We start from the raw sequence: 12,316 nt of genomic DNA, 5'->3' as shown, positions 1-12,316 counted from the left end.
CTGAAAAAACAAAGCTTGAAAGAACTACGGTAACAATGCAGTAAACCACTTTACACATCATTTAGAAACAGTAAATTAAGAAAAATCAATGATTGTGGTGATTTTTCATATGGAAGTAGAGTAATAAATGAAGCAGACACAATCCTGCTAAAGAGAAGCACTTTAATAAATTCTAGTAAGAATAATTTCAATCAATCTGCGTATTATTTAAAAAAAACAGTACAAAGGCTAGACAGGGTAGTAGTCAACCACAATTAAAATGCATATAAATCTATAGAAATGTCAACAACAGAATAAATAACAAATTCAAATATATAAATAAAAGAATAAATAGCTAGTTACCAAACCTTTGTTAAAATAATTTCTCTGTTTAACAACCACTTGAGTGAAGCTTGCCAGCTTCCAGTGAGAATAAAGATAGAATTAATATTTATCTATACCTCTTATTAAATAAAAGCAGTAAAACTTTGGCTGATTTAGTCCTGTTATTACCGGAAACATTTAAATTTTCCATGAAGAAAAAAAAAAGTTATTTGGAACATAACTTTGAGATTAAACATGAGTTTGCTTTAGATCTACAATGCTCGTAAATGTCGTGTGGGCAGAGCAAAGAATATTTATTTATTTATTTATTTATTTATTTGCATGCTTGTTTACTTATTTACTAGGGTTTATGTGGCACTCTAATCCACGGAGCCTCAGAGAGGCTTACAAAACACTCTCCAGTAGAAGGATTAAAAACAGTACATCAAAATAACAAACAGAAAAAGATGAAGTAACAGATTACAATGCAATAAACTGTGTCCGAAAGGAATAAGCACACCATAGCAAAAGGGACTCCCTTCCTACTGTAGTTCCCACCCCAAGCTTTTAGGAATAGCCAGATCTTAAGGAGTTTTCAGAACACAGCATTAAAAAGGAAGAACCTGGTCTACTCTCAGGGGAGGGGAGATGAAAAGGCTCATCTGGGAACTGTGCGTTTGTGTGAAAGCCTCACTGCCAAGGCTGCTACCTGTTCCTTCAGCAGGAGTGAAGAGTCCAGAAGGGCCCACAGATTACTAGCCAGTTTTGACTGGGATAATGCAATCCTATCCCGAACCAAAGAACCACTTTCCTGGGATTAAACTTTAGGCTGTTTTGCAGTTGCTCTTTCATCCTTCCACAAGAAGTATAATTCAGGTCATTTTAAAGAGAGTTGATAAATGACAATCTGAGGATGCAGTAATGGCCTTTGATCATTTTTATCACTACAGGATAGGCTCAGTTCTCAGCTGTTACCCATGACTGACCACACTTTTTTTTGGGTCTTATTTCAAGCAAGTGGAATACTATTCTAGGTGTTTCTTTGGCCACCTTATTTCCCATAGAACCATTGGCAAGCTAGATTCCCTGCAATCTGTGGGATTGGAGAGGCTGTCTAAGGCTGTTATCATCCCTGTATTCCACTTGGCAAGTAAGGCCTCAGGAAAACTGCCCACCAAGGTCTCTGGAAATTCCCTAAAGTTCTCTGGAAATTATCAGGAACTGACAAGTTAATAGTCAGTTCTTCCTCAAAACTGATGACCCCAAATAACAAGCAAACAGTGATCTGACCATAACAAAAGACAGACATCATGTTGTATCTCGCCGCAGGGAGACGGAACCGCCTAGATGGTTCCGTCCCAGGCGACTGATGGACCCTGAGAGGTTCCTGATGGAGCTTGGGCCATATCCGGAGGATCTGGTCCACGACTCGGCGGAAAATCAGGCGGCGGCATGGGAGACAACTGCCGCCGCGGCATTGGACCGAGTCGTGCCTTTGCGGCCTCTGACCCGACGTGGNCTGAAAAAACAAAGCTTGAAAGAACTACGGTAACAATGCAGTAAACCACTTTACACATCATTTAGAAACAGTAAATTAAGAAAAATCAATGATTGTGGTGATTTTTCATATGGAAGTAGAGTAATAAATGAAGCAGACACAATCCTGCTAAAGAGAAGCACTTTAATAAATTCTAGTAAGAATAATTTCAATCAATCTGTGTATTATTTAAAAAAAGCAGTACAAAGGCTAGACAGGGTAATAGTCAACCACAATTAAAATGCATATAAATCTATAGAAATGTCAACAACAGAATAAATAACAAATTCAAATATATAAATAAAAGAATAAATAGCTAGTTACCAAACCTTTGTTAAAATAATTTCTCTGTTTAACAACCACTTGAGTGAAGCTTGCCAGCTTCCAGTGAGAATAAAGATAGAATTAATATTTATCTATACCTCTTATCAAATAAAAGCAGTAAAACTTTGGCTGATTTAGTCCTGTTATTACCGGAAACATTTAAATTTTCCATGAAGAAAAAAAAATTATTTGGAACATAACTTCGAGATTAAACATGAGTTTGCTTTAGATCTACAATGCTCATAAATGTCGTGTGGGCAGAGCAAAGAATACTTATTTATTTATTTACTTGCATGCTTGTTTACTTATTTACAGGGTTTATGTGGCACTCTAATCCACGGAGCCTCAGAGAGGCTTACAAAACACTCTCCAGTAGAAGGATTAAAAACAGTACATCAAAATAACAAACAGAAAAAGATGAAGTAACAGATTACAATGCAATAAACTGTGTCCGAAAGGAATAAGCACACCATAGCAAAAGGGACTCCCTTCCTACTGTAGTTCCCACCCCAAGCTTTTAGGAATAGCCAGATCTTAAGGAGTTTTCAGAACACAGTATTAAAAAGGAAGAACCTGGTCTACTCTCAGGGGAGGGGAGATGAAAAGGCTCATCTGGGAACTGTGCGTTTGTGTGAAAGCCTCACTGCCAAGGCTGCTACCTGTTCCTTCAGCAGGAGTGAGAGTCCAGAAGGGCCCGCAGATTACTAGCCAGTTTTGACTGGGATAATGCAATCCTATCCCGAACCAAAGAACCACTTTCCTGGGATTAAACTTTAGGCTGTTTTGCAGTTGCTCTTTCATCCTTCCACAAGAAGTATAATTCAGGTCATTTTAAAGAGGGTTGATAAATGACAATCTGAGGATGCAGTAATGGCCTTTGATCATTTTTATCACTACAGGATAGGCTCAGTTCTCAGCTGTTACCCATGACTGACCACACTTTTTTGGGGGTCTTATTTCAAGCAAGTGGAATACTATTTTGGTGTTTCTTTGGCCACCTTATTTCCCATAGAACCATTGGCAAGCTAGATTCCCTGCAATCTGTGGGATTGGAGAGGCTGTCTAAGGCTGTTATCATCCCTGTATTCCACTTGGCAACTAAGGCCTCAGGAAAACTGCCCACCAAGGTCTCTGGAAATTCCCTAAAGTTCTCTGGAAATTATCAGGAACTGACAAGTTAATAGTCAGTTCTTCCTCAAAACTGATGACCCCAAATAACAAGCAAATAGTGATCTGACCATAACAAAAGACAGACATCATGTTGTATCTGCTCCAAGACAAGAACTAGAGCTGAAGTATGGCCTCCCACATGGGTTAGGCCACAATGATTTAGGTTAGTAGGGTGGCCATGAATTCCCAGACCTTTCAGAGAGGGCAAGGAGGGTCAGAATCATAAACCTATATAGAATGTTCTAGTTCATTTGGACTCTACTTCATGTGTTGAACAGCTGTTTGCTAGGAAGGAGAAAAAAAGCAGGCATTATTTCAGGCTGATTGGGAACTCTGAGGGTTTAGGTTGAACACATCTGCAGGACACCTGGTCAGGAAAGTTTCTCTCATCTCTATGAAAAGAGAAGGACAATCTACATGCATGATGTTAAAATAGGCCATTTCCTTTCGCACGGATGTTTTAAAAACATCAAAAGCTTGCTAGAACCATAATTATTTATTTCATTTGTATCCCAATGACTTAACGGCCATTAATGCCGTTCAAGATCAGAACAATCACTTGCAGAGAATATTTAAAACATTCTCTTTCCTCACTTCAATTGCTGTTTGGCATGGGAGGGTGGGAGATTATGATCAGAACTATGGTTGAATAGGAAAAAGTCCTTAACTGTTTTTCAATAGACAGGAAAGAACTTTTCTTTATTCATTTGTTGTAATCTAATGCCAATGTAAACTGTAAGTTTACATTAGACATTAAAAAATAGATATTTTAAAAGTATAATATTTTCTAAAGCATAGTAAAATAATTGCCAATAGTAAAAACATAGTGGTTCATCTGGTAAAATTTTTGTAGCTGATTTCTTTTATATAAATATGCTTTCTTTCTTTTCATCATCATTAAGTTAACATCATTATGTTTATTTCTTTTGTTCAATAAAGTGCACGTGTATACACACAATACCAATTGTCACATTTCTCTAAAAGTCATTGAGCTTACTACTCTTCAGCTTTAAATTTGTTTAATGTGCAGTAATTAAAACAGTGGAATTGTGCAAAGAAGTGAATCCCTTTGATGTTGATTCCAGCCAACCATGATGTTTGGCTGCATTCTGTTGGATGAAGGAAAATAGATTTTTCTCAGAATAACATTTATATTAACACATGTCATGATTTATCTATAGCAGACATGTCAAACTCGCAACGTCGCGCAACGTATCGGGACAGTTTTGCCATTGCCGGCAATGGGGTGGGCACGGCTTCCGGATGACGCATCCAGCCCATGGGCCGGCAGTTTGACACCCCTGATCTACATATAGTATAAAACTATTTCAAGTTGATTCATTTGTGTAAGAACTAAGCCTGAAATAGAATCTATGAATGAAGTATTTTCTATATATTTTTATTCAGGTGTTTTCTTTTCTATATACTGTAGTCGCTTCTATAATGGAAAAATGAATGAATGAATAGACTCTACTAACCTGCCCAGCAAAGATTCCACAGACACCAATAATGCAGAGGATATTGAAAACAGCAGAACCAACAATGGTTCCAACTCCTACATCACCATGAGTGATAAACACACCTGGTTGAATAGACAAAAAGAGAAAGAGTAGTGAGAGCTATAGCTTTCAATGGGATTACAAGAATTAGGAAATTTATTACATGTCTCATGTCCAACAATAATTGCAGTCAATTCTGTAAGAAAACAGTGACATCTCCTCCCCAAGGTAGACATTTGTCAAGAATCTTTAATGGGGATTCCAGAATCAAACTGATTGGCAAGAGTGGATTTGATGGCCTAAATGGCGTAACTCTATGATTCCCTGAGAAAATAACCTTCTAATCTGAAAAAGTGATGGGAGCATTAGTATATTATGGAAGTGACTGGCAATCTCACAGGCTCTCCCAAGAAGCCCACATGTCTATCAAGGCCTGCATATGCGGTGTGCTCTTTCCAGCTGTTAATTAGAAGGAAAACTTTTTAAAATTTCACTGAACATGGGAGAAGGGGGACATGACCACCTGGGATCGTACTATCCCCATGACTTCTGGATAGGGTAGATGGAAAGTGTATGAAACTGCACCTTCCCACAACTTCCTCCCCCTTCCTCTGCCCCAATTATTCTTTGATTCCATTAGCACCAGGATTAAACTGTTTCTAAACATAGCTGCTTCACCAGGACAAGGATGAAATAGAGGCATTTTTGTGTATAAAGCATATGCTTGCATGTGAATGTAGTTTATATGGGTTCATTTGCACTGGAATAGTGTTTGTAACTGATATCTGTTAGATAATGAATCCACCAAGATTACACTAACAGCAGAAACATTTTCAGATGGCTTGGTCTTTATTGGTATTTATACTCTAGATGTAAGGACCTACCTCATATAGGCCTCCCAAGAAAGCAGAATTCTTGAAACAGGCATTATCTCAAAAGGAACTTTTATTAGGGGCTAGTGACAGCAGGGAAAACAAGGCGAGGTCTGAGGGAAAACCCACACAAGCAGTATATTAAAAGCAATATTCATTACTCCTCCCTCCAGGGTCCCAGGGTCTGTTTGAATCCCAGCCAATCCACAGGTGGCATATTGTTTTGGTAACTGGCTCAGTTGATGCCGCTCTTCAAGGTCTCTCTTGCTTTCATTTCTCTCTGGCTCCAAGCCCAAACCGTCTCCTAGATAAGGGTGATACATTCCTTCTCCTGGAGGGAGGGCAAAGTGGCAAGATAGTGCAAAGCATCCCCAAAGCATCCCTCCCTCCCAACAGAATGGCAGGCCCCAAAGAATGGTTACAAAAGCAAGTATACTACAAGGAGAGAAACAATACATTTCTTTGGGGATCTGACACTAGGACAAACAGGGGAGATGAATGAATATGAACTATGGAGACTAGATGGGCTGTGCAAGGATCAATCAATCAGAATAGAGCTAGAAGGAATCTTGGATCTTCTAGTCCTATTCGCCTGCTCAAGCGGGAGACCCTATTCCATTTCAGACAGGTGGCTGTCCAGTCTTTTCTTAAAAACCTCCAGTCATGAAGCAACCTACAACTTTTGAAGGTAAGCTGTTCCATTGGTTAATTGTCCTCACTGTTAGGAAGTTTCTATTCACTATTAGGAAGTTAGGATATCTGCAATACCAGGCAAATGCATGCTTGGCAGAGAGATACACAAATCTATTATTATAATTATAACATGACAGACAGGAAAATTATTTATAGGCATAATTACATTAACTGCATTTGATGTTAATTAGACAGATATAAAGTCAAATATAATTTTCCTGATCTCATCCACACCCTGATAAACCATGCCCAGGTATGCTTTAGTGGAAGTGGGAGACTTCTAACAAAACCCAAAACCCTTGTACAGTTATTCTGAAAATCACAGAAAATTAACTATACAGTAGCTGTTCTTCTGATTTGTCTATGGGAAGAATTTGCATACCTTATGCATTTACTTACCTATGACTGATGCAAATAATTCGGGGGTTGAACTTCCAGCAGCCATGAATGTGGCTCCTGCAACATCTTCGCTCAGATGTAGTTTCTGGGGGAAAATAAAGAGAAGAATTCATCATTTCACTAGCTGTAGCCCAGCTTAAAAATTTTGTATATCTGATGAAGGAGGGGAAGCAAAGCCAAATATTTTCTTTGAGATTTAAATGTCTATGGAGATTCTTAGTCTTTGTTTGAGATTGAGATTAAGTTGTCTGAGATTTAAACAACGTTCAGAATGGAATTTAATAAATAGGAGCAAGCTGTCCATAGGGCCATATGATAACAGATGGCTTATTTCAGTGATGGCAAACCTTTTAGAGACCAAGTGCCCAAACTGCAACCCAAACCCCACTTATGTATTGCTGGGTGCCAGGTGGGTGTGGCCACTCGGTGGGCGTAGCTACAGTGGGCGTGGCAGACTGGGTGGGCATGGCCACTGGATGGGTGTGGCTGCAGTAGTCATGGCAGACTGGGTGGGCATGGCCACCTCGATGTTGCTTATGGGGAGGGATACCTGTGGGAGCCGGGCAGGGTTGGGGGAGATCCAGGGGGTCTTTGGTGGGTGGGATGGTGGGCTCCCCAATGGCGGCTCCAGGCTGGCTGGCCTTAGGCCAGTGATGGTGAACTTTTAGAGACCACGTGTGCTAGGGCGATGGCGCGTGCCCACAGAGAGGGCTCCGCGTGCCACCTCTGGCACCCGTGCCATAGGTTTGCCACCACTGGCTTATTTTGTCAGCCTGCATCCCTGCAAGGTGTCTCTCTTAGCATATCACAAGCTGATTTAGAAGGATGAAAGTTATTTTCACATACCTCACAAATTTTTTCTAAAGATGGAACAAAGAAATCATCGCATACAATAGCCAAGGCATAGAACATATACAGAGCCTGTAGAAAATACACACAACAGATATATTTGTTAAAGTATTACAAAATAAAGTAGATACAAATAATATAGGGCAAGAAACTACTTACATCCTCATACAGTCTTTTGCATCCTATTGTTATCTTTAAACTAGAAAATGTTCAGTCTAGATATTCTTTGGAAGTAGCCCCTTCTCCAATGTTAAGTTGCTAAATAAAATGCAAAATTAAGCTGTGTTTTGTTATTATAGTGTACTGCTTTTCAAGTCAGAAAGGTTTCTCAAGATTCTTTTTTTTTTTTTTTTTTGAGAAAAAAAGTGAAGGTGAAATGCCAGAAATATAAACCAAAATCTTTAAGGAGCAACAATCTTCAGAACATTTTTATTTCTATCGTATTATTCCTGCAACAACCTTAGGATATTTTGCTTTTCCCTTAAAGAATCTGATATCATCCTAGTTAAGTCTAATCTTTGCCTGAGAAAAATGTACATTCCCTAAACTTTCTGGAAGAGGTGGATATAAATAGATCCCCCCGTCCCGTTCATAGAGGAAGCACAATTTAAGGCACTTCCAAGTTGAAAGGATTAGTTGGTGTCATCCTTGGGGGCTCCTTTCAGGCCCCTATCAAGAAGCTGCAGCAAATGACCGGAGGGTCATCTCACCACGCAGGAGCTCTCGGGTCTCGAATGTGGGCTTGGTAACTTCCAACTCAGTGTCCTAACCACATGAGCCACCACCCTCAATGTAAATAAGTAATTGAGGATTATATTTTGAACATGCTTCAGATGTCCCAGGAATACTTACACCAAGAATATGAAGCAATATTGCTCCTTGCTGTCTTTCTTTGTTTTTGAATAAATCCTGAGGAAATTCATGAATCGCTGAAATAGGAAAAAAAATGTATTAAAACTGTTCAAACACTTTAGCAGCCAGAAAATGTTTGAGTTAGCTGTGCATTGCTTCTCTGGAAGATAAATAATGTACCTGAAATGTAAATAAATCACAAATGCAATTAACTTTACCAAAGGAGATATTATAGCTTCAGCGCAGGAACAAGTTTGGTCTAGTGGTTAAGGCACCAGGCTAGAAACCAGGAGACTGTGAGTTCTAGTTCTGCCTTAGCTATGAAAACCAACTGGGTGACTTTGGGCCAGTCATTCTCCCTCAGCCCAACTCACCTCACAGTGTTATCGTTGTTGTGGGGGAAATAGGAGGAGGCAGATGTGTTGGATATGTTCAACGCCTTGAAATATTTGAAAAAATAATAAAGGCGGGATACAAATAAAATAACTAAAAGATGGGATACTAATTAAAATAAAGAAAAATAACAATCTTTACACAAAATATTTCGTCCCAATTTGTGGACCCGTACTAACAACATTTGTTTATTGATCTGTGGATCTAAATTAAAAGTCAACATTCTCCTACATGTAGCTACATATGGCAGCAGTTTGAAGCTTCTGACAAAGCCTAGAAATCTGTGATTACTACTGTTCTTGTCCCCTAGATTTCTGAATGGCTGCAAAGAAAAGTTATTGCTCTAAGATTTTGCTTGTACTTTATGAGGACATTTTAGTTCGACTGAAGTGAATCACAGACACTGAAAGCTTTAAGCACAGATTTTTTTTGCTTACCTCCCAGTGTAGCAGCTATTACTGTGGACTATCCAAACAGTTTGACTTCCCCACTATCTCTGCAGGAGCTCAACCATGATGGAGCTGTTTTTCAGCAAGATGTGGAAGCCACAGATGTTCCCATCTCTGCTTCATGTCCTGGCTGCAAATCAGGACTATTCTCCCCCTCCCCCCGGACCACTTTGTATGTTTTCTTTCCTCTCCTTTGTGGAATTATTCCACTTTTCCTTAACAGTGGTAGACATTTAAGTACTAATAAACTTGGGGAACTACAGTATCTTGAAATTGGGGGTTCTGCATCTTGTAATAAGGCTTTCAAATGCATCTCAAGGAGCATTTATGCTCCTCGTTTGATTTATGACAAGACCTGAAGCTTTCTTGATGCATGAACAAGTAGGATGAAGTATGAAGGAGATACATGCTACAGTTCTTTCCTTATCAACATTCCCTAAAATAACTGAAGGTCCATTAGGAGAATGTGGCTATATGCAGATGACAATGGCTATGATTCTTCAAGGATGTAGACTCCATGTACTAACTAACTATCCCTCCATGGTGTCTATGGAGATTCTCAGTCATCCAGGTCATGGTTGTCTCAAAGATGCTTTTTCAAAAGGCAACTGGACTATGTTTTTCCATTGAGGAAGAAGATGTTTTGCTTCTCATCCAAAAAGCTTCATCAGGAGCGGCGGTGGTGCAGTGGTTAGAAAGCAGTACTGCAGGCTAATTCTGCTGACTGCTAACTGCCAGCAGTTCGGCAGTTTGATTCTCACTGTCTCAAGGTTGACTCAGCCTTCCATCTTCTGAGGTTGGTAAAATGAGAACCCAGATTGTTGGGGGCAATATGCTGACTCTATAAACTGCTTAGAGAGGGCTGTAAAGAACTGTGAAGTGGTATATAAGTCTAAGTGCTATTGCTATCAGAACTGATGAAGCTTCTTGGATGAAAAGTGAAACATATTCTTCTTCCTCAAGAGAAAAAACATAGCCTAGTTGCCTTTTGAAAAGGCACCTTTGACACATCCTTCCATGGTCTTTTTGTCGGGAGGGGAGAACCTATAAAGAGCTTGTTTGTATATCTGCACATTTGGAAGAAGGGACGAGGCCTTTCTTTTTAGGGATAAAATTGCAAAAACAAGACTTATCTGTTTTCGTTAACCACCGCTTTTAAAACTAACCACTGTTTCTAAAACGTTCAGGCTTAGTCTCCAGGATTTCTGGATTCCTAACCAAAAGGTACTAAATAAAGTCATGCTAATGATGCCAACTACATTACAGAACTGAATAATTTATAGTGTAGTCTGGAGGACTGCTGATAAACCACTCCAACATTCAATAAGGCAATAGGAACAGCCCATAAAATGTTATTTAAATATAAATGTGACTTTTCCCTATTGCATTTTTTATGCTCATTGGCTAAATGCTAACTCTTCAAAACCCCTAAAAGCAAAGCTACGTTTTTACAAGTCAGTTTATTCAGTACAATTTTTCAACTGCTAATAAACCAAAATATCATCTTCTCTAAAAATATAACAACTGTTGTCTTGTTCTCATCTCCAATTTTTATCTGTAAAGAAATCCTTAAAGGCTTGTCATTTCAGTCCCAATTAACAAAAGTCCATTAAGGGTTATCAGAGATAACATATCTAGTTTAACTTTGACCAAACTTTATATTCCTTCATTTTACTTTTACAAATCTTGATCTTTGGTCCTTTCAGATAATGTCCTGGAACTTGATTTTTTTTTCTTGATCCCTTCACACAAATTTCTTCAAAGTTTTAACAAGTCTCTTTTGTAAATCCAATATAGGAATATTATCCAGATCACTCTTTTGGTTTATAACTTGTATATCTTTCTAAATTATCAAGACATCAGCTGGTTTCTTTTGTATGTCCCAGATAACGTCTTTTTCCATGTCATTCTTGTAGCTTGTCATTGTAGGAGATGACCAGGTGGAGCCCAAAGGAGGGGTCAAAGGCATCATCAGTCTCAAGTCCCTTCCTGCCCACAGGAGATCTAAGTTCAGGCCATTTTGAATTCCATTGACTCTTATCTACTGACAATTTGCTTTGACCATTAGTAGTTCAGATTCTTCTAGAGAGCATAATAAACCTTTATATTCATTTGAACTGCCTGGACTTCTGATTTTCCCACACTTGACAGTCATTTTTAAATCCACTTTCAGATCAGTTTCAATCTTGTAAGGTAAAACTTGTTCCCCTTCCATAATATGTTGTTAACCATCTAACTATAGAAATAGACACTTTTGAGGGCATTGTTCAAACATATCCTTCAATATATCAACATTAAAATACTTTGCTTCATTCTGTATTCCTATTCAGTATTCTTCTCCTTTAATTGTAATTTTTAGTTCCTTCTAGTTCCCTCTAGTGTCCAATTTTTTAAATCTTATGTTTTTTTTTAAAAGAAGTCAGAACAAAAGCATTTTCCCATGGGATGAATTTTTTTAGTTAATTTTGAAATTTTATTTCAAATTTATCTGGACCCTTATTCTATTTGTAACTTTCTAAAATCCAAGTTTTGATCATCCTTTTGCTGTTTATTTCAAAACCCTTTTTAAGTCCTTCAACCTGTATTTAAAACTTCTTTTGCTAAGGATTGAAGGAAACTCACCTAGTGTTGTAAAACCTGAAGATCCAAAGGTTCTTAAAAGCTGAAAAGAAGTTAACAAGCAATTTCCAAAAGTGATTAGAAAAGGAAGTATGAGGACCCAATGTCCTTTTTGGGCACCAAATATGGTTTCAGCAAAATGGCTGTTCCATCATCTCCCAGAACTTTAAGTCCATTAGAGACTTCAGTCTTCTAGGACAGTTGCAAGGACCAACTGTCTGGAACATTTGTGGGTGATCTCAAGTCCTCTTTTTGTCCAGAGAGGAATTACGAAGAGCCGGTCTACTCACCAGCTCTTCAGTCTGCCATGATCGTAAGCTCTGCTTTTAGCAGAGCCATCTTCAGTTTTCCATTTTT

General features: G+C 38.6%; 1 protein-coding gene across 1 annotated transcript in view; it reads right to left on the bottom strand.

Moving 5' to 3' along the window:
* SLC24A4 (solute carrier family 24 member 4) overlaps positions 1-12,316 on the bottom strand; it is a 111,871-nt gene that overhangs the window by 27,716 nt on the left and 71,839 nt on the right. Inside the window, exons 3-6 of the mRNA XM_029286303.1 lie at positions 8,499-8,575; positions 7,644-7,718; positions 6,798-6,882; positions 4,813-4,916 (exon numbers count right to left, since the gene is read on the bottom strand). Of these exons, the coding sequence (XP_029142136.1) occupies positions 4,813-4,916; positions 6,798-6,882; positions 7,644-7,718; positions 8,499-8,575 (341 nt within the window). The remainder of the gene's footprint in view (positions 1-4,812; positions 4,917-6,797; positions 6,883-7,643; positions 7,719-8,498; positions 8,576-12,316) is intronic.

This window comes from Protobothrops mucrosquamatus, unplaced genomic scaffold (genome assembly GCF_001527695.2).
Source record: "Protobothrops mucrosquamatus isolate PMUCROS unplaced genomic scaffold, P.Mucros_1.0 scaffold_211, whole genome shotgun sequence".
Lineage (NCBI taxonomy): Eukaryota > Metazoa > Chordata > Lepidosauria > Squamata > Viperidae > Protobothrops > Protobothrops mucrosquamatus.
This window is presented reverse-complemented; position numbering and strand designations above follow the sequence as displayed.